The 19733-nt window shown below is 38.1% G+C and overlaps 1 protein-coding gene across 1 annotated transcript in view; it reads left to right on the forward strand.

Moving 5' to 3' along the window:
- Window positions 1-19733, forward strand: part of MOXD1 (monooxygenase DBH like 1) — a 49545-nt gene that overhangs the window by 6321 nt on the left and 23491 nt on the right. Inside the window, exons 2-4 of the mRNA XM_021540691.2 lie at window positions 6175-6321; window positions 7787-7954; window positions 8302-8385. Coding sequence (XP_021396366.2) covers window positions 6175-6321; window positions 7787-7954; window positions 8302-8385 — 399 coding nt within the window. The remainder of the gene's footprint in view (window positions 1-6174; window positions 6322-7786; window positions 7955-8301; window positions 8386-19733) is intronic.

The following is a 19733-nucleotide window of genomic DNA, read 5'->3' on the forward strand; positions in this document are numbered from 1 at the left end:
TATTATTATTTTTTTTGTGCATACTTTGTTTGCTAAATAAACACGTTTTTTCCACTTTTCTCCAAGGAAATATTTTCCTGAACCAATAGGGGGAGGGGCAGCTTGAATCTGCTTTCTAGAGTGACCCCTTTGAAAATTTCCTCCCAAATTTGCCCTAAACCAGGACAATCGTCCTTCAACCTGTAGCCACTAGTGTACCTCCTTGTGCTAAGTTAGACAGGTCTCCACACTTCAGTGTTTTCATTTGTGTGTAGAGAAAGTGATATGTTTTACTTCTCAGGAATTTCACAAAAACAAAGGGATGCCACTGCCAGCTGTAGGCCACCCTGGGCAGCATTTAAGTGGATATAAGAAATATACAGAAGTTTATTCAAGTGACCCAGTCTGAATGAGAAAAGACATATTTCTAAGTAAATAATTGTGTTTCGTGTAAAAAAAATTACAAGCCCTTTTTTTTGTGAAGAAAACATATGAATATGTACACACATACACAGGCATTACCTGTTTCTGTAAATACACAAATGGAAATGTGTGTCTTTGTGTATATGTTTATGTCTGCATTTAAAGTACAGACACACACAATTATTTGTTAGAGATAAAAAATTTCTGTCCTTGTCTGAGTTAGTAGTGCACTTGAAGTAAATAAACAACAATCTAGTGTATGTCAGCTAGTTTAACTGGAGTTGTACCAGGAATTGTGTATAGCTTCTCAAAACTGCCAGGGTGAGTGAGATCCCGGCTTCCTAGCAAGGACTGAATCACTTCTGCTAATCTACTGTGTAGGTAAAAAAGCAAAATAAAAACCCAACCACACCCCCCCAACTCCCCAAAAACCCACCCACCCAAACAACCAGGAGCAAACAAAAAAGATCCTGAACAAAAAAAACCCATGCCCCTACCCCCTCTCAAACTAATAAATTAATTATAAACAGACAGCCCATGGGACAGTGGCTGTGAACTTACTGATCCCAGTTACTTTAGGAACTTACTGCAATCACTTGATTGCTTTTGCTGTACCCTTTATATGGTTATTTTTCATTTGCAGCCAATCTCAGGATTGGTTCAGTCAACTGGAATGCTCTCAAGGTGTTCTTATATAGAACAGCGATTCTTTCAGGCTCCTTCTTCATGTTTGGCTGTTGTGAGTGGGCTCTGCTTTTCCCCAGCATCAGAACATAGTAAGATCTTTGCCTGAAACTCAAGCTGAAATTTATTTGAGGTTGCAAAACAATTTGGTTTGCTTATTTGTAAACTTATGCTCTGTTTGGCTCTTGCCAAATACAGTGTAAAACCAGCTTCTTTTAGGTGGTAACATCTAGTGTGTACTGGAACGTTGAGCAGCAGGATTCCATTTAAATTGAATGCAACAATAAAAAAAAGAGAAATATTAACCACAGTTATTTTTTGGGAACCTAGAAAGGCATAACTTGGTGCTTATTTCGAACAAATGTTTGGTTCCATTCTTTTCCTTACCGTAGCAGTTTATCCAGCCTATTTATACTAAGATAAATCCTCTCCTACACCAACTTTCATCTTTGTTACAGCTTCATGATCCTTTTTGCCAGGCTTCTGTTTGGTCCTGGTCGTTGCCATTAGCTTGGTAGTTTGGGGATTGTCCTAAGGTGATTTCATGATGTTTGTATCCCCAGTCATCTGTTCTCTTTATGCTGGATATTAAGTTTGCACCTTTAAAACTAGATCTGGGAGTGAAGTGGAGAGAAGTGGTGGAATATCTGAGGTGTCTGTGTTCAAAAACATAGAGATAAGAGCTTCAGCATTCCTGCTCACTGTGGTGTCTCCAGCACAGAGAGAGCGGGAGAGAGTTCTCCTTTGCTTCTTAGCTAGTTTTTAGCTAGCTGAGGCAGAGAAGATCCCTGGACTGTGGCTGTTCTTTTTCTTGGACTACTTTGAACTAAAAAATCCAGAAAAACATCAGAAGCTTATGCCTGTGGCTCACTGGGGCTGAGGACATAGCATTGTCCGGTGCAGGAGGGGCAGATAAGAGACTGAGTGAGCCGAGCTACAGCCCATGACAAAAACTTTCTAAATTTGCCATCTCTTCAGAACAGCAAGAGGTTTTAATGTTTGATATTATTAATTTTTTTTTTTAATGCTTTCTCCAAGGAAATATTTTCCTGAACCAGTGGGGGAGGGGCCACTTGAATCTGCTTTCTAGAGGAACCCTTTAGGAAGTTTCCTCTCAAATTTGCCCTAAACCATGACAGGGATGTTTCAAATTCCATGGGTTGGCTACAGAACATTAGTGAGGGCAAGTGGAAACACAGCTTGTTTTCCTGTCATTTCCAATTCTTGACTTGTCTCTTTTCCCACTTTTAAGTGTTAGACTGCTTCTGGAATAGCAGTGCTGGCCCAGTTAGTAAAGAGCAGCATACATAAATTGGGGTGGCTGAGTTTCTCACAAGCTGAACCCATGAGGCCATTGCCGGATGGGGCCACAATCTGAGAATTATTTTATGCTCCTTGAGGTTGAAAGGTGATATATATAATTTAGGACGGGAAATTGATATCATAGAAAAAACAATCTTGTACATTGTAAAGATCTGGGGAGGGAGTCCCATAAACACCTGTTTCAGTCTGTGATGACAGCTGGTGGGACTTCTGGGGTCAGGCTTCCCTCTGCAGCTGTGCTTGCACTCTCAAAGGAGAAACCAGCATCTTTTCACATCCTTAAGAAATTACTCTCCTTGACTGTTTGTGGAACAGAAATCAGAAACCGTATATACTACAAAATGTTTTTTTTAAGGAAAGTGGCTAATGGTATCTGAAAAACAGTGTAACATGATCTGCCTCACATCTGGAAAAAAGCATAACATATCTTGTAATATCGGGAAGATTTTTCATTTTCCATATGTTGTTTCAACTTTTAGGCAATGTGAGGAAAGAGATACTTAATTATTTGATGGATTGTGCAACTTAGTCCAGAGTTCAATATGCCATTTTTTGCAATATTATCAAAGGTAGTGCAACAAATTTAAATGTTTCACATGTAAAGAATTTACATATGTAAATCCTGAAACAGACATCTTTGTTGTCATGTAGCATGACCAATAAGAATGCTGAAGCATTTTTAAAAACTTAGTATTTAAAGAATCAAATATATTAATACTAGGAAAATATAGTCACTCCATCCTTTTCTTTTCTAATTCTTATACTTCTGTAAAGCTGATGGATAATTTGAAAATTTTATCTTAATTAAACATATGATATATATTTTTTCTGTGTATAAGAAACTGGAGACTCTGGATGCAAGTATGGAATCAGTACATAAATCCATATTGTGTGTTTATCCATACACATGTAAGCATTTCAGAAATCCAGTTTTCAGGACTTGACAATTATTGTAGGTCTGTTGAGACTTCATGAAATTCAAGGGACTTGTATCCGTATAATATACCCTACAAAAGACACAAATTTTCTAGCTGACTGTGTGGGGTAGCAAAACCAGATTTGTGTAGAAAAAGATTGTACCATATTAGAGCCTTTTCCTGCTTGTTGGGAAGGATAAACTGTTCCAGTACGAAGCCCATTTTAGAACTATCTCTGATAGATATCAAAGCACTGTAATGCTGTGGATTCAAACATCCCACTCCTTTCTTTACAGAATTAAATAAGTGAAACTTGTGATTTTGAATGAGCTCTGTGTTATGGTAGTCTGAGAAAGTAGGACCTGAGAAAGTTTCAAAATAAATTAATATTTTATTAGTTTAGCTGATGCCCAACTTACCATCTCTGGCCTCTGGTAGATCCATTCTCTGTACTGCCATATTTCAAAGGCCTTCAGAGCTATACAGCTTTCTCCTTCATCTAGACAAAGGAGTGGAGTGTAGGCAGTCCAAATGTAATGGTTTTGATTGCATTTGCACCAGGAATTTTGTCAGCAGGACTTAATTTTTCTACTCTGAAAGGAAGTGTAGAATATATATAAACGTATGGACATATATCCACATAGATACATCTAACATTTTTTTACTTTTCCAGACTTCAGATTTTTCCGAATTGTGGCTGAAAAATGTGTGACATCACAGATTGTCACTGTTGTCATTTTTGAAAACCTTTTGTTCATTCTGTTTCATACACGAACACATTTTAAAGGTTCTTAAGCTCTGATGAGTAAATTCAGCAAAGTCTACATAGTTTGACTTAAAATCTTCTGTGTGAACAGAGAGAGATTCATATGCTTTCTGGAAAATGTGGCATTATTTTGTTTTAAAACTGGAAAACAAACCATTTTAATGTGAAAGGTTGAGCAATCAAATTTTGAGTTGTTCAGGACTTTTTGTTTTTTCTGGTTTTTGTTGTTCTTTGTTTTGTTTTGGGGAATTTTGTTGGTGGCTTTTTTTGTGTGACATAATTTGATTTTATTTTTATGATTAACATCTGGTTAATTTTCAACAAAGGAAGTAAAAATAGCATTAGCTACATCTAGCTACCAAATAATTTCAGGTGAATTCACTGAAATCAGCAAGTTTCTGTTCATTTTTGACAGCAGGGTTGGGCAGCCAGTGCCTGAGCAGGCAGCAGTGCGAGTGCCCAGTACAGCTCTCATCCCATGGGGAGCAGCCTGGTCCTCTCTGGGGGTGTGTGATTTAGGGCCACCTTCCCCAAAGCATTCTCCAGCAGTCACAAAATGAGCTCCTCGTGGTGAGCCAGAGCTGTGACCTGTCTTTGACTGTCATCCAGGTGTGTGGGATAATTACACTGATGACCATGTTATCAAGGCATATCTGAGCTTTGTATTATGTATAGGCAATACACTGCCTCTTTCCAGGTTCTGATGCATGGTAGAAGTGGAGAGGTTTGGTCCCATAAAGTGTCTCTCTTCAGAGAACCATCGCAAAAGAAGTCTTATTATTTCTGTCTGGAAAACAGCAAATCCAAGTTATTCCTCTAAACAAACACAACTCATCAATTCACTTTCTTTCAAGTACCAGGCCTGTGTTTTGCTCTTTTTAGTGATTATTCTTCCATTTGCCTATTCTCTTGTGTATGTACTTAATCATCTGTATTTGTAAGAAGTGGTAACAGGAAAAGAAGAGCTCTCTGGTGTCCCGCCCACACACAGATTTATAGGGTTTAAGATTACAACTCCTAAATGACCCTTTAGTGAATTAATGAAGTTTCAGTTATTTTTTTTGCTGGTGTCAAAATACCTGGGCATAAACTTTCACTGTTTTTCAGATCGGTTACCTCAACCTTAATGAAAGGGGGAAGCTAGAAATCTCTCCAAAACTGAACAAAGGTCCCTACAAAAATAAATGCCTGCTTGGACCAGACAGTGCTGCATTATTCTGCAAAGACACCACACAATTAATAGTGTCTGCCAGTAGCCTGTTAGGCATGAGAAACACATTGCTTAGTTAAAAGACCCTTCCCTACCTCAAACGAGGCAGAAACAGCCTAAAACTCAAAGGAGGATGACCTGAGGAGGTGCATCTGAGGCAGTGGCCAGCCCTTCCTAGGTGGCCAGGGTGGGAGGAGAGGGAGGGACGGGTCCCAGCTGCACGGGGCTGCAGGAATCCGGGGTGAGGAGGTTAATGACCCGACACTGCTGCCCTGCTACTCCTTTGTGCCGGGCTTCTGCAGAACCCGGGATGGGAAGCATCTTTCTTACAAACAGCTCCCTTGCCTCTTCCAAAGCCTCACCCTAATCCCAGCAGCTTTTGTATGAAATGACCACTTTTGGTGCTAGTTAAGCCATAGGGTTTCTGGTTCCAGTCAGTGTTCATTCAAGAGGTTTGTTTTTTTGTGAGAAAGAAAAAAAAAACATCTAAAAAGTTGTGGAAAAAAGGAGTGACACAATTGTTGATGCAAATATTAAGTGAACTTCGTTCTCTCTGTAATTTCTCCTGGAGTTCATGACATCGCAGTTATGATAAATAAAGCTTCTTGGTTGCTGTGTCCAGCCTTTATTTCTGCAGTTACATACGGGCATTTTGCTAAAATTGCTTAAGGCATTCTTTAAGCTCTTTATCAGAGGGTTGCTTTCTTGGAGATTTTGTATAAAAAATAGTTCAGTGCCACCTCAGATTTATTGTTTGATTCAAAACTGACACTGCAGAATTTTACATGTTTTGAAAAAGGATTCAGTACCGGACATCGAGTTTCATTTTTAATATTAGATTTTAATAATGGGCCACCTTTCTTTCATAACAGGATTATTTTACAGATGAAAATAGAGTATTAAAAAAGGACCCTCAACAGGATTACCATCTGGAATATGCCATGGAAAACAGTACACATACAATACTGGGTTTTAGCAGAGAGCTGCACACTTGTGACACAAATGACAAGAGCATAACGGTAAGAGTCTCTGACTGTTTGCAAACAGATGGAGTAATTAATACAGGATACACGTATGTGTGGTTATTAAGCTGGTAATTAAAATCTCTTTTTAGTAAAAGGACAGAATTAGAGAAATTCACTTTCCAAAATATCTGTTTGCTCAAATTAACCAGGTAAAATACTTGTGCTAGTTTTATTAAACTGTTATGTTTAAATTTCAGCTTTCTTTGTTTTTATACTTTATTATGTTATGTTCTGTAATTTCTAACAAGTGTACACAGGATTGAAATAGATACCTCTGGGCCATCAAGTCCTATATGCCATTGTTATAACCATTCAAGAGAGGCCAAATTGAGAAAAACTTTTAAAATTCTGTGCTAATTTGTAATTGATCTTAGAAACATTTAAAAAAAAATTGGAAACTATATACTTAAAGAGTCTGTTTCATTTTCTTTATTCAAAACTAAAAGTGAAAAAAAATTTATAGTAAAACTTTCCATGGTAACATAATTTTCATGGTAAATTCTTCCATTGCCCTGGGGATTGCTGTGCTATTTCTTAAACATAATTTTAAATTACATTAAGCTGATGACTTCGGTATTGGAAATGACAGAAAAGTTAGAGAGTTTTGCAAGGCTTTCTATGCTTTGATTTCTTTACTACTTCTTTTGGAAGCATTACTATAGGAGTAAAACACTATATTCATTATCTGTGTTTTTACAATACATGCACTTATAGCAACATAAGAGGCTGAAAATGCAGGAAGCAAGCCCCACCTGTATAAACCACCACTTTCCCAGGCAGTCAGTGGATCTCTGACTTGCACACCTGCTCCAAATTCTCAGTATAATTTAGCATTTGGAAACACTTCAGGATTTATTATAGCACTTTGTCTCAAGGGTCATTATTGTAATCCGAGAATGGTTTGCAGAGAACTGATCTGTGCAGTGGCTGTAGATTGATTTTTAAGACGTAAATCTGTTCTGTAATTGAATGTTAATTTTCCATAGTATCTAAGAACAGCAATTCACTGAAGGTATTCACATCTTCACAGACCTGATCCTGGAGCATGTCTGGGGGGAAACATTCTGTTGCTGATCAAATAAGTAACATCTCTAGAAAAATGTTTGTAACGCATTTAGTTGGTTACTTCTTTATAAGTCTGTTCTGCCATTTGAAGATACGATTTCAGTTCACAACATTAGGGAAGGAATCTATCAGAGAACTATTTAATTTCTGTTTATTTCTAATCAACCCATTGAGTATAAAACATTATTTATTTTAAAGGCCAATTTGTAGGTATCTATCAATTGTAGGTATCATTAGGTAGGTAGTCATCTACCATTAGGTAGATGGCTGCTCCTCTGGAAAATACTGTCATTGTTTAAGTACACTTATGTCACAGCTATTGTAGGGATTATAGGAACTGCGTAAGGAAGACGTTGCTCCTATCCCTTGTGGACATCTTCCTTTGTTTTTTCAGGAGAGCACAGTGCGGGTAATATGGGCCTACCACCACAAAGATATGGGAGAAGCAGGTCAAAATTACCATGGGTCTAATCGTGGCACAAAGAGTCTGCGTTTGCTGAACCCTGAGAGAGAGGAAGTCTCATCTGCCTCTTTGCCATACTTTGACTTGACAAACAAAGACGTAAGTTACTCCATGCTGTGGGTTTCTGTGGATATGGGAATAAGGTGGTAGCCAAAGCCTTGGACTTACACAATGAGTAGTGTGACTTTTATATATAATTAAACATAAGGAAGGAATTCTTCACTATGAGATTGATGAGACATTGGAGTGCAATGCCTGGAGAAGCTGTGGATGCCTCATCCCTGGAAGTTTTCAAGGGATGGGGCTTTGAGTAGCCTGGTCTAGTGGAAGGCGTCCCTGCCCAAAGAAAGGGGATTGGAACTGGATGACCTCTAAGGTCCCTTCCAACCCAAACCATTCTGTGATTCTATGATAATACCATGTTCATGCCCTTTTTATTAAGACAGGTGCCTGTACCAGACAAAGACACAACATATTGGTGCCAAATGTTTAAGATTCCTGTACAGCATGAAAAGCATCACGTGACAAAGGTGAGTGATTCAGACTCAGAAAATTTAGAGGAATGTAGATAATAATTACACTTCAAATCAGTTCTTGCACTTTTGAAATTTTTTTTTTTCACTGCTTACTGGAGGGAAAACAAGACCTCTTATCTGTATTCACAAATTTGGATCAAGTGTTTATCTATGTGTGCCCAGGACCTGGCTCAGGTGTGCCCTGACAACTGCCCTGAACAGTGACAGACCCTCTTTCTTGCAAATCTTTTCTCCCTCGTCCTCTCTCCTCTAAGAAAATAAAGTTGAAAATGATTTCTGTCTGTAAATATTTCTGGCAAGGAATAAGTTAAATTGCCTAAAAGCACGTTAGATCAAGTTTCTACTTTTATATAGGAATAACAGATAGTAATTTTAAATTTAAAAATAATTAAATGGTGATGTTTGTTCAAATAAAGGGCCAGGTTCTTATTTGATTCCAGTCACCTTTCTTGTGATGACCAATGTGGAGCCAGGTTGCATCACATAAGAACACACACCAGTATTTTCAGCAGTTAAAAACCTAAATATTATTTCAAAAAGAGATGAACATTGTAGTTTATTTTAAAAATAATGAAAATGTGTGGATAAACATTCTCACACGATCCTAGGTGATTTGAAAACTGACATGCATAAACATGTTTTCCTATAACGCATTTTATAACTTTTTTTCTGTTTTAAATTGAAAGCTTAAGAATGCTGAGGGAAAGATGATTCCCACATTTCTTCCCAAAAGCAATATACTGAAGACCTTATGAAACAACAAATTCTTGTTTTTCTAATATGCTGAAGATAGCATAATAAGATCTGGCCCTCATTTTTGAACCCACAAATACATTAAATGTAGAATTCTCTTTCGTCTGTTTTGTTACAATTGTCAGTCATATTTCTTCAGTGCATTAACTAAGACTGAAATTTTAAATTAATTCAGAGAATTTTAACATGTCTGTACAATAAATACCTGTAATTATTCTGAAATATTGTATGTTTCTGCACTTTATGAGAATGAAAAATTGCAAGCCCCAAATTTCTGCCTTCAAGTACTTGATCTTTAATCATTTTGTGAAATTTGTGACAACTAATTTCACTGTATGAAATGGGGAATTTGCTTATGTTACAATATGTATGTCAAGATCTGTAGTTTTCTTCTTTCAAGTGAGAGACCTTCAAAATGATAGTATCAAAATCAAGCTTTCCATGTTAAATTTGGTGGAAGTTGTAGATATTTGCTGTTCTGCTAAAAAAGTTCCCCAGAAGTCTTCATTATATATAATTTCTGAATTTATTCTCTAAATGCTTTGCATGACTGCACATTTGGTTGCTCAGTCTTTAAAAAATAGTGTTTGGTTGAAGCCAAAACAAGACTTTAGCTCAGAAATACACTAGTTGATTTTTCAGAATAATTTTATAGCCTTTATTTTTTGCAATAACATATAAAGAATATTAAAGTTATAGAAATCATATTTTCAAATCAGCATATTTTTATAAAGTTAAAAATTAGAGTAGAATTCTCAGTGATTTTCCATCTTCAGAAAAGCAAGAAAATTTCATATTGTTGCTTAAAAAATTTTAGAGAGAGAAAAATGAATACAGACCGAAAGTAGATTTAAATAGGAACACTTCCTTAGCCTTTCTTTTCCAGGGCACAACTTATATTTTCCTATAAGTGACGTTTATAGATGCCACATAGAGGGTTGTTGTGGAATTGTATCTATGTGCTCTTGCAAACTGATTAAACATTTCCTAAAGCCTACTGATGCACAAAGGATGGGGCTTTTGGCTACTGGGGAAGATATTAGCTGTGCAAACAGAGCTTGAGTTTCACAAAGGGGAGGGCGGGTGAACTCTTTGCCCTGATCAAACTGTCCGGGTTAGTTAAATACTTACATAGATGTTGAATTCCTTCTGTAGCACAGTTTTCACACAAACCTACACAGCTCATTTTTACAGACAGAAAAAAAGAGGTGTAGACATGGTACAAATTTGTCTTTGGCATAATTTAGTCTACTTCAGTAATGTACATGTGACCTGCCTTTGTCCATTCCTGTGCTCCTGTACAATTTTGAGCTGGACTGCTCAGTTTGGCACTTGCTGGACAATGTGTGCCATCAACAGTGTGAATTTAGCTGCACTGATGTGTAAACCTGATGGTGATCTGGGGTCTCAAGTTGGTGCCTCAGCCACAATTTGAATTTTCTTTCTAAGTTCCACTGTTCTCTATTATTTCTTCCTTCTTGAAAATTGCTCTGAGCACTTTATAATAAAGTACTTTTTAAATATCAGTTTCATCAGGAAAGCATGATGTCTTAATGAAGGAAACTGAAAAAATTAGACCTGTCATTAAAGGTAGATGTCAAGACTCTTAATTGTCTCTAGTTAACAAATACCAGATTCTGAATTTAGATTCTGAATTTAAAAGGATTTAAAATGTCTATTAAAGTTGCATTATTTAAAAATATAATGCTTTAAAACAGAATATACTTAAGGTATTTTCAAATATGTTCTGTAAATACAATCTAATGGTGCCAAAGCTGGGTACCTAATAACATGTGGGTCTTAAGGTTCACCAGCAGTAGTGTTTTAGTTTCTTCTGTTTGCACAGGATGAAGAAATAACTAGGTCAAGAGATCTCAGTATTAATCAAAGATAAGTTATGTAAGACCTTAGGTCTTTTCTTTCTCTTTAGATAATATTCATGTTGCTTTCCAAGAATCACAAGTAGTGGGAAACAGCATATTTTCATTGATCAAGCTGATATGTAAATTGTGCAGCAGATAAGATCGTAATCTTCAGTTCATCTGAGGTAGAATAAGGACATGGACAAGTAATTTGTCTTTATGCTGCATTTACCAATGGAGAGCAGATCTTTACTGCAATAAGGAGACACCCATCCACGTTTAGAACTTCTCTGTTAAATCTTTTCTTTCACATTTCTTGAAACATTCTTCTCAGGGAAGAGATTGTGTCTTCCTATATATACCTACAATGCTTTCTGTTTCTAATGCCTCCAGGAACTTCTGGAGAGTCAGCTCATAATAACATGCCTGCTAAGAAATGAAACAGCTTCTCAATAGCTGGACATAGTAGTAACAATAGTGATACAGAAAACAAGCAAAACCAGGCACTGAGCTGGTTTTGTGGTTTATATCACTCCTCAGCTTTATACTGCATACCTGGCTGAATTGTGACTCCTCAAAAATTTATTAAACTTCTACAGTATTTCCCCCAGGAGCATTTCCTATTAACAGAATCAATTAGAAGTGTAATAGGTAAAATTTGAAAATAATCTAGGCAGAACAGATGAAAGGGCTTGCTTGGAGGTAATAGCAGGCATTCAGATCAGATGTTTGCAGGATGGCCCTGCGGTGGTCCCAGAGTGGTGGACTTTGGCTGCTCTTCACATGTAGAATAGCTGCCTGTCTGCAAACTCCTCCTGCAGCTACATGTTCATTGGCCTGTTCTGCTGCTCTGAGCTTCAGGCAGTGGTGTGTGCCTCAGGCTCACTACCCAAGGGATTTTCACTTTCTCACATGCAGAAGTTAGCTGGGAGCATTCTCAGAAGTAGGTTTCTTAGAAGAAAAGCTTTCCACTTATTAGCCCTGACTTTCTGTAATAGGTTTAAGGCTATGTCTTGCTGGGATTATTTGAAGTTCTCTGTAAATGTCATTATTCTGATTGGTCATGAATGTGCCCTTTAATCACATTCGTAAAGAAAATTCTCTGGTTTCACCAACTGCACCTCAGGAAGAAACTCTACTCCAGCAGGACCTCTCAGAAGGAGGGAGGGCAGGATCCCCTGGTAGAGCAGACACACAGGTCCACACACCTACCTTTGCATTTAAATGTTTCTGTCTCCCTGCTAAAGCCATGCTGAGGGCAGGTTCCTGGGTGGGGAGAACCCACATAGGCAGAGACAGTGCTGCACCAGGAGCAGGGCTGACAGAGGTGAGCATCCCAAGGAGCACATCCTGAAAAGGGGTCTCTGCAGCATCCTCCCCCTTGTAAATTACCTAGTTTGTCTCTTTCTTTTTGCTCATTCAATTGAAAAAAAAAAAGTTATTCAGTGACAGCTGACTGGATCTTTTGAAATCTTGTCATTTTTGTACTGTTTAGTGTCTGATTTTCATGATTGTCACTGTGCGTGTATCTGTGTGTAATGACACACATCTCTCTATTTTGACAAGCTGTAACACTGAATTTGCTGAATTTTTTTTCCTCACTGTGAGCAGGCATCATGAAGATGTTTACAGCAGCAAGACAGTGAAAATCACGAGAAATGCTTTCCAGTGTTTCAATAAACACTGTTCTTTCTTTATATTTAAAGCTTCTTCTTAACTGCTTTTTCTATCTGTGGTTCTATAGATGCAGCTCTTTATTATTACTATCTTTAGTTTGGGTTTCAATACTCCATGTCTTCTGTCACTTCAATTTACCTGTATTGCTTATTCAAATAATTGCATCTGCTAAGGATTCATTACTTTATCTATTCATTACACATTTACATCAGGTCTTCCATGTGCTTGATTGTTTTTTCTGCTGCAATTAAAATACCTTAAGATACAGTGTTTCTTCTACTGTCTAGATTTTCTGTGAGTCCTCTAGACCTGTGGTTTCCCTCTCCACCTGACAAATTGTTTAATGCTGTGTTAAAAAGCAAATTTATAGTATATACTGGTGAAAGATTGGTGTGGATATCCTACATGCCAGACGTGCCATAATCTATTTGTGTGAAGCTTTTCAGTACAGCATGCCTGTGCTAGTTCCAACACTGTAAATTTCTCCCCTATGTTCTCTTAATTTCTTTTAAAACCACTGTGTTTTCCTGAGGAAAAGTAGTTCCTCAGTCTTCCTTAGTCAAAAACATGTCAAATATTGAGTTTTACTCCAAGAGTAGGAAAAAACATCTTATGTAACATGAATTCCAAAATTGGGTATTATGGTCGCTTAGTTGTATCTGCATGTCTTTTCTATAAAAATAACTAATTTTTCCTTAGTTCTAAACTTTATTGGTTGTTTCAAAACTAGTATAGACAGAGAAATAACAGCAAAAATGCTGTGATGTTGCTGTGCCCAAGATCATAAAATATTTCTGATTTTGGAAGAGAACATTTGAAATAAGACATCTAGTTTTAGAGGGCATTTGTCATTGGAAAGGAGGATAGTATTTGCATTTTGTAAGCTCTTAGAAGTTTTGGTTCTTGTACAAAGCAGTCCTTCCACATGCATTATTTGAACCTGCTTATGAGAATGGTGTGAGCAGGTTTAGCTCTGCTGAAATGGGGAAGAAGCCTGGAGATCAAGCTGTGTGGTCAAAATTCAGTATCTCTTCAGTACAACTTATGAATACTCAGACAACATATTAAAGACAGTAAATGTTCAGCCACAGAGAAGGGCTTCCTCTCATTAACTTTACCTATCTATGGGCCTGAGCTAGCTGCTTAATTGACCTTACAATGCCCAGCTCGCTGTTTGTATCATCCCAGAGGAGTTGTCAGAAATGTATGAGCTCAGGCATCTCATGTAGGGTTCAATCTCTCCACTGATGGATGAGAGAACCCAGATTGCCAGCCTATACCAGTAACTCCCAGATGAATGAATCAGGGGAGATACATCCCAACCAAAAAAGTCAGAGAAGAGACTGTGATAAAAGCAAAAATTGCAAAATAATACTTTAAAAAAAAAATTGCCTGTGGGAAAAATGAACTTCTCTCAACCACAGCCCTGTGTAATGTTTTTGGCACTAAGCCTATGATGTGACTAGTGAAACAGGCTTATCATGTAAGTAGAAAAAAACACTAATTATTTAGCATTAGCTGAGAAATGTTACATTAGGCATATTTTTATATCAGCACTGAAGTTTTCCATTGCTGATCTCCTTAGAAGGGGGAGCCTCTTTTCAATTAAAGGCAGGCCTGTATTAGAACACGCCAGCAGCTGCCAGTTAATCTTCATGTTCTGTTTCGGGGCAAACTGATAAGGAAGTAAAAACTCCAAAAAACTTGTTGTCAAGGGTAACTGTGCTTTTTGACAGTGGAATGCTTTAGTAATACCAAAGACCCCAGTGTGAAAATACAAAGGGACTCCAGTTTAAGAGACTGATTGATTGGAAGCCAGAAGGGCAGCTTGTAGCCTGCAGTACCTAAATGAGGGCACTGATTTTTAACTTCAGTGATAGCAAACAGTAATTTCTTGTTACTCTCTGGCCTGAACTTTTACATTTTGCTAAATGTGATAACTCTAGCAAATTGCATCATGCAGCCTGACATAAACAAATGTTCTATATTTTCCCATGCATTCCCCTACAAAGCAATTTCAGCCCCAGTAAATTAGACTGGCAACCAAACAATCATCTTACGCTGCAGAACTTGTAAGCTATCTGCCCTTTGATCTGCAGGGCTGGCTCTTTGCTGCAAGCCTGAATTGGCCCATTAAGCTTTGCAGTGCTAAAGATTCATGTAAGTGAACAGGCTGAAAATTAAAAGTTTCCCAAGCACTGTCTGAGGAAATAACAGAAATGCATAATTCTCTCATATTCTGCTAAATTATTTTATATGTAAAATTGTTTAAGGTATTATTCCATTTTGTGATCACAGATTAAATTATATATGACCACAGATTTTGCTGTCCTACTAAACTTTATACTTCTTACACATTTTTATTTTGCGGTAGTCTTCTTTCATTTCACTTGTGTATCTTAACTTTAAGAATTGTTAAATTATGCAGTTATTGCTGCATTATTTACTCCATACTTGGCATGCAAAAATAACCTACTTCTGTCATCAGCAAAGTTGGCTGTCTAGTTAATTTAATCCATTTTCTTCGATTTTTGCTTTCTAAATAAAAACAACATCCATCCCTTATGGCAATGTATTGACCATGGTGGTAGGAAAATATGTGTGTTGTGTGACTCTTTGGTTAAATAAAAGTCAGATGACAGCAGCCTTATTTTAAAATGTGACCAAAAGTAAGCATGGAAAAGGGGAAAGTACAATTTTTTTGGAGATCTCTGAGTTTTATCTCCCAGTTCCAAGAAGATTTGTGGGGTGATCTTCAGGAGACCATTGCTATCTGTTAACCTCATTTTGTCTTGTTCCATCCATGTCTTTATTTTTTTTTTCCTTATCCATAGCTTTATATATGATTTTTAAAGCAAACCTATGACTAGGTGATGAACTGAAAAAATAAGAAGATTGTCTGCAGCCAAACATCCAGCACTTCTTATCATAGCAGGCTACAAAACACTCCAGAGCAGCATTCAGCCTTAGATGAGCAGTTACAAAGAATCTTTTGTGCAAATACCAAAACAGCAGGCTCATAGGTAGTAAAATCTCTCTTGATGGGGCTTGTGTGGATGGATCACAGAGCAAACCTAGCTTGGTTCTACTAGCATCTTATTGTTCCTCAAGATCAACCTTCTAATTCAGACAAATCACATTGTAGCAGCATCTTAAACAAATTTTCAATAAGGCAAATTAAATTGCTCTAGTGGTATTTAAATGGAACAGAACTTTCTATTCCCATCTAATTGAAGTATTTTTCTTCAGTATCAATCTTTTAATTTGCAACCCCAGCTACTGGTGGTAGTTTTCAGAAAATGATATTATGACTCTCTCCATCTTTGCATTCACCTGCAGTGCACAGTAGTCACAGCTATTAACAGAGCATAGATCCATAAACACCACATTAGTAACAGTGGAAAAATAGACAGACAATGGTAAGAAAAGGCCTCTCCACCATGTCCACTCATAGCAGACTGTATTGGGTTTGCGTGGCTATGTTTTTGGTGGCAGGGGGGCTACAGGGGTGGCTTCTGTGAGAAGCTTCCAGAAGCTTGCTCCATGTCCAGCAGAGCCAATCCCAGGTGGCTCCAGGATGGATGGTCCACCTGCCAAGGCTGGGCCCATCAGAAATGGTGGGAACACCTCTGTTATAACAGATCTAAGAAGAAGAAAAATAAGAGTTCTTGTGCAGATGTAATTGTGGCTAATCTGTGAATAGCAGAGTGAGAAAAGAAACAACTATTCAGACCCCAAGGTCAGTGAAGAAAGAGGGGGAGGAGGTGCTCCAGGTACTGAGCTGAGATTCCCCTGCAGCCCCTGGTGCAGACCATGGTTAGGCAGCTGTGCCCCTGCAGCCCATGGAGGATCACAGGGATGCAGAGATCCACCTGCAGCCCCTGGAGGAGTCCATGCTGGAGCAGGTGGATGCCTGAGAGGAGACTGTGACCCTGTGGGAAACATGCTGGAGCAGGCTCCAGGCAGGGGACTGCAGGCCCATGGATAGAGGAGCCCCCAATGGAGCAGGTTTCCTGGGACCTGTCACCTTGTGGAGGACCTGTGTTGGAGCAGGCTGTGCCTGAAGGACTGCATCCTGTGGAAGAGTGACCCACCTTGGAGCAGTTTGTGGAGAACTGTAGCCCATGGGATGGGCTCACATTGGAGAAGCTCATGGAGGACTGTCACCCACGAAAGGGACCCCACATTGGAGCAGGAGGAAGACTCTTCTCCCTGAGCAGTAGGAGGAACAAGGTGTGATGGACTGACCATAACCCCCTTTCCCCTTCTTCCTGCACTGCTGACCTTTCCATTACTGCGTCTTAAGTTGCTGGGACTGAAACTGTGTCTTTCTGTTTTATGAAGTGCCAATCACAGTTTTGGTTTATAGATAATTGCTATGGTATGATTTTAATGCAGAATTTAAAAGAGCCCTGTAATCTGAAAATAGCTCTTCTTCTGTGACTTCCTGCATGTGTTGATGGGTGATGAAGTCCTGCAAAAGAGTATACCAGGATCTGACTCTGGGTGAGAAAATGTGGAAATAGAATTAATGTGATCATTACTTAACATTTATTTTGTAAGCCCTCTTATGTTTGTATATCAACCCTGTAAATATAAGTTTTTAGAGGGCTATGAGCAATAGTTCCTGAGTGTTGCTCTGGAGGCTGTCATGTCAAAATCAGGAGCCTTGTGCTTTATCCCCTGATTTTCCCTTCAAACTGAAGGTGTCAGGGTGTGCAGGTCAGTTCCTCCTCTAGGGGCTCAGTATCTCAATGCCTAAGGTTTTTCTCACACATGGTCCTTTTTGGTATCCCCTCACAGAAGTCAGCATGTCATTTTCAGAAAACGTGTCTCCTGGTAGCAAAACAAGAAAGGGAATGTCAATTCTCATGTGTTCTGTCTTCAGGCAAAGCTGCATGCTCACTCACAAGCAGGAAGAGAAAAAGTATGATACTATTTTAGCTGCATGATTGAGGGGATTGTTTTGCAGTTCTGCAATAGAATTAAAACCTCTGCCATTGCAGCCTCAAAGAGAAAAACATTGCTGTGCACGAATGGTGATTCCATGAAGAAATGGGAGTAGTTTCACTGACTTTATTATTTATACTACTCAAATTTTATGTTCCTCTTGAATGACTATAAACTCTTTATTGGCTACCCATTTTGGCCTTAGACTTGAAACATATTTGGTTACGTATTACTTTATTATGATATTGTTTTCATAAGGAAGTAATGATGTTCATGATTAATTGCCAATTATTCTGCTTGAAGTGTGTCAATTGTGCTGAGAGTCTATGGCCATCCTGAAGACCACAACCATTGCCAGTGGCTCTGGTGCTTAGGAGTACAATGAGTGTACTGCCAGGATGCATAACCAAAAGAAACATGTTTGTGCTTGACCTGAGCTTTTTATGAGATTGCTCCTCAGGGTTGTATTTCTTAACTATTACTAAAAGCATTATCTTAAATCTTCAGGAATATGTCAGGCAGAAACAATGTTTTATTGGTATTTCTTTCAGGTATACTTCTTTTGGATTTAGTCTAAATGACTGTAAGTCTTTAAAATCTGAAACGCCTTATGAGTAGCAGAGTTCCAGGCAATTAATTAGGAATAAGGACTTAAGAATGGGCATGATGACAGAGAGAACAAGAAATCCTAAACCCATCTCTGACTAGTTTTTAAATGTTTGGGCTTATTGTTTATTATGTTTTTTGATTAATCTTTCTTAATTAAAATATTTAAGTTCTGCAGAAATTCTGCAGAAATTCTGTGTAATTACTAGTAGCATTATATGGAGATAGAAGGATTTATGTAAATTTAGATATATAGCCTTCTCTCCAAGCTAAAAGCACAGTAACACTTAAATTTTACCTGAAAGTGCATATTCTTTTCCAATAAAAATTCTAAAGCTTAAAACAGATGTATGGTAATTACTTCTTAATGCTGTATAGTAATAAAACCTAAATAAGAGCCTTAGCTGAACAACACAGTCACAGAGTAAATAAATCCTTTTTTTACACCAAGAACAGGAAATATCTGTTCTTTGAATAAGATTTTCCATTCCTGTGGTAAGGACCTTTCCTCCTCAGTGATGTTAAAATTTTTATTCTAAGTTTAGAAGAATACCCAAAACCAGGTAAGCCCAAATGCCAACAATACAGCTTCAATCAATCAATCAATCAATCAATCAATCAATCAATCAGATAACATTGTTTTTTCAAGTTAAAATTATTATTTGATCTCACTTTGGGGGGAGAAAATCCCTCCACACATATTAAGTACAAATCACACAAATTTCAATTCGTTAAATTGCACAGAAGTTTCAGTCTAGAAAACTTCCATCCTCAACGGAAACCTTACCTAATCACATTATGAGATTAGGGCTGGGTATGGTTTCTGTTGCCTGGGCCTTTTTCTTGTCTACGTCTCTGTTTTTATTTAAATACAAAAATCAAGAACTGTCCCTAAATGCTCAGGTTAGATTTTTCCCCAGCTGGAATGTATGAAAAATGTGTATGAGAATAATTTGGGTTAACATTTTTACCTTTGAAGGACAATTCAAGTTAAGCAGTAATGCTCCTTGTTGTACCTCAGATGTAATCATCCCTGATGACCAGGGAACCAGAAGCAGTGGCTTTGCTCTATTTTGTGCAATTTACTCACCAAATATACATCTTTTAAGTGGCACAGTATAAACTCAGAAGCACTTGGAATAGAGAATGATTTAAAGGGATTTGTTAGAGGTGATGACTGAATTTAGGGTCTGGATTGTACAGTGAGGGAAACAGAAATGAGCACTAAGCTGTGTATGTGCAAATGATCTCAGGAAAGATTACAGCAGCTAGTGCACACTAGATTGCAGCCAGCTGAGCACTGGAAGTGTCTCTTTCAGCTCTAACTATTCTGTGGCATTAATTTAATTCTTTCTGACAGGTGGGGTAGGGTGGAGACATGGGGAGGGTGGTCTCTGCCTGACCCCAGAATGCCTAACTCTGGGCTGAAAGTCTGCAGCAGATTCGTGTCCCAGGTGTGACACTGGTGTAGGCAGGCTCCTCTGGTAACATGAG

The sequence above is a fragment of the Lonchura striata genome, chromosome 3 (genome assembly GCF_046129695.1).
Source record: "Lonchura striata isolate bLonStr1 chromosome 3, bLonStr1.mat, whole genome shotgun sequence".
In the NCBI taxonomy this organism is placed as follows: domain Eukaryota; kingdom Metazoa; phylum Chordata; class Aves; order Passeriformes; family Estrildidae; genus Lonchura; species Lonchura striata.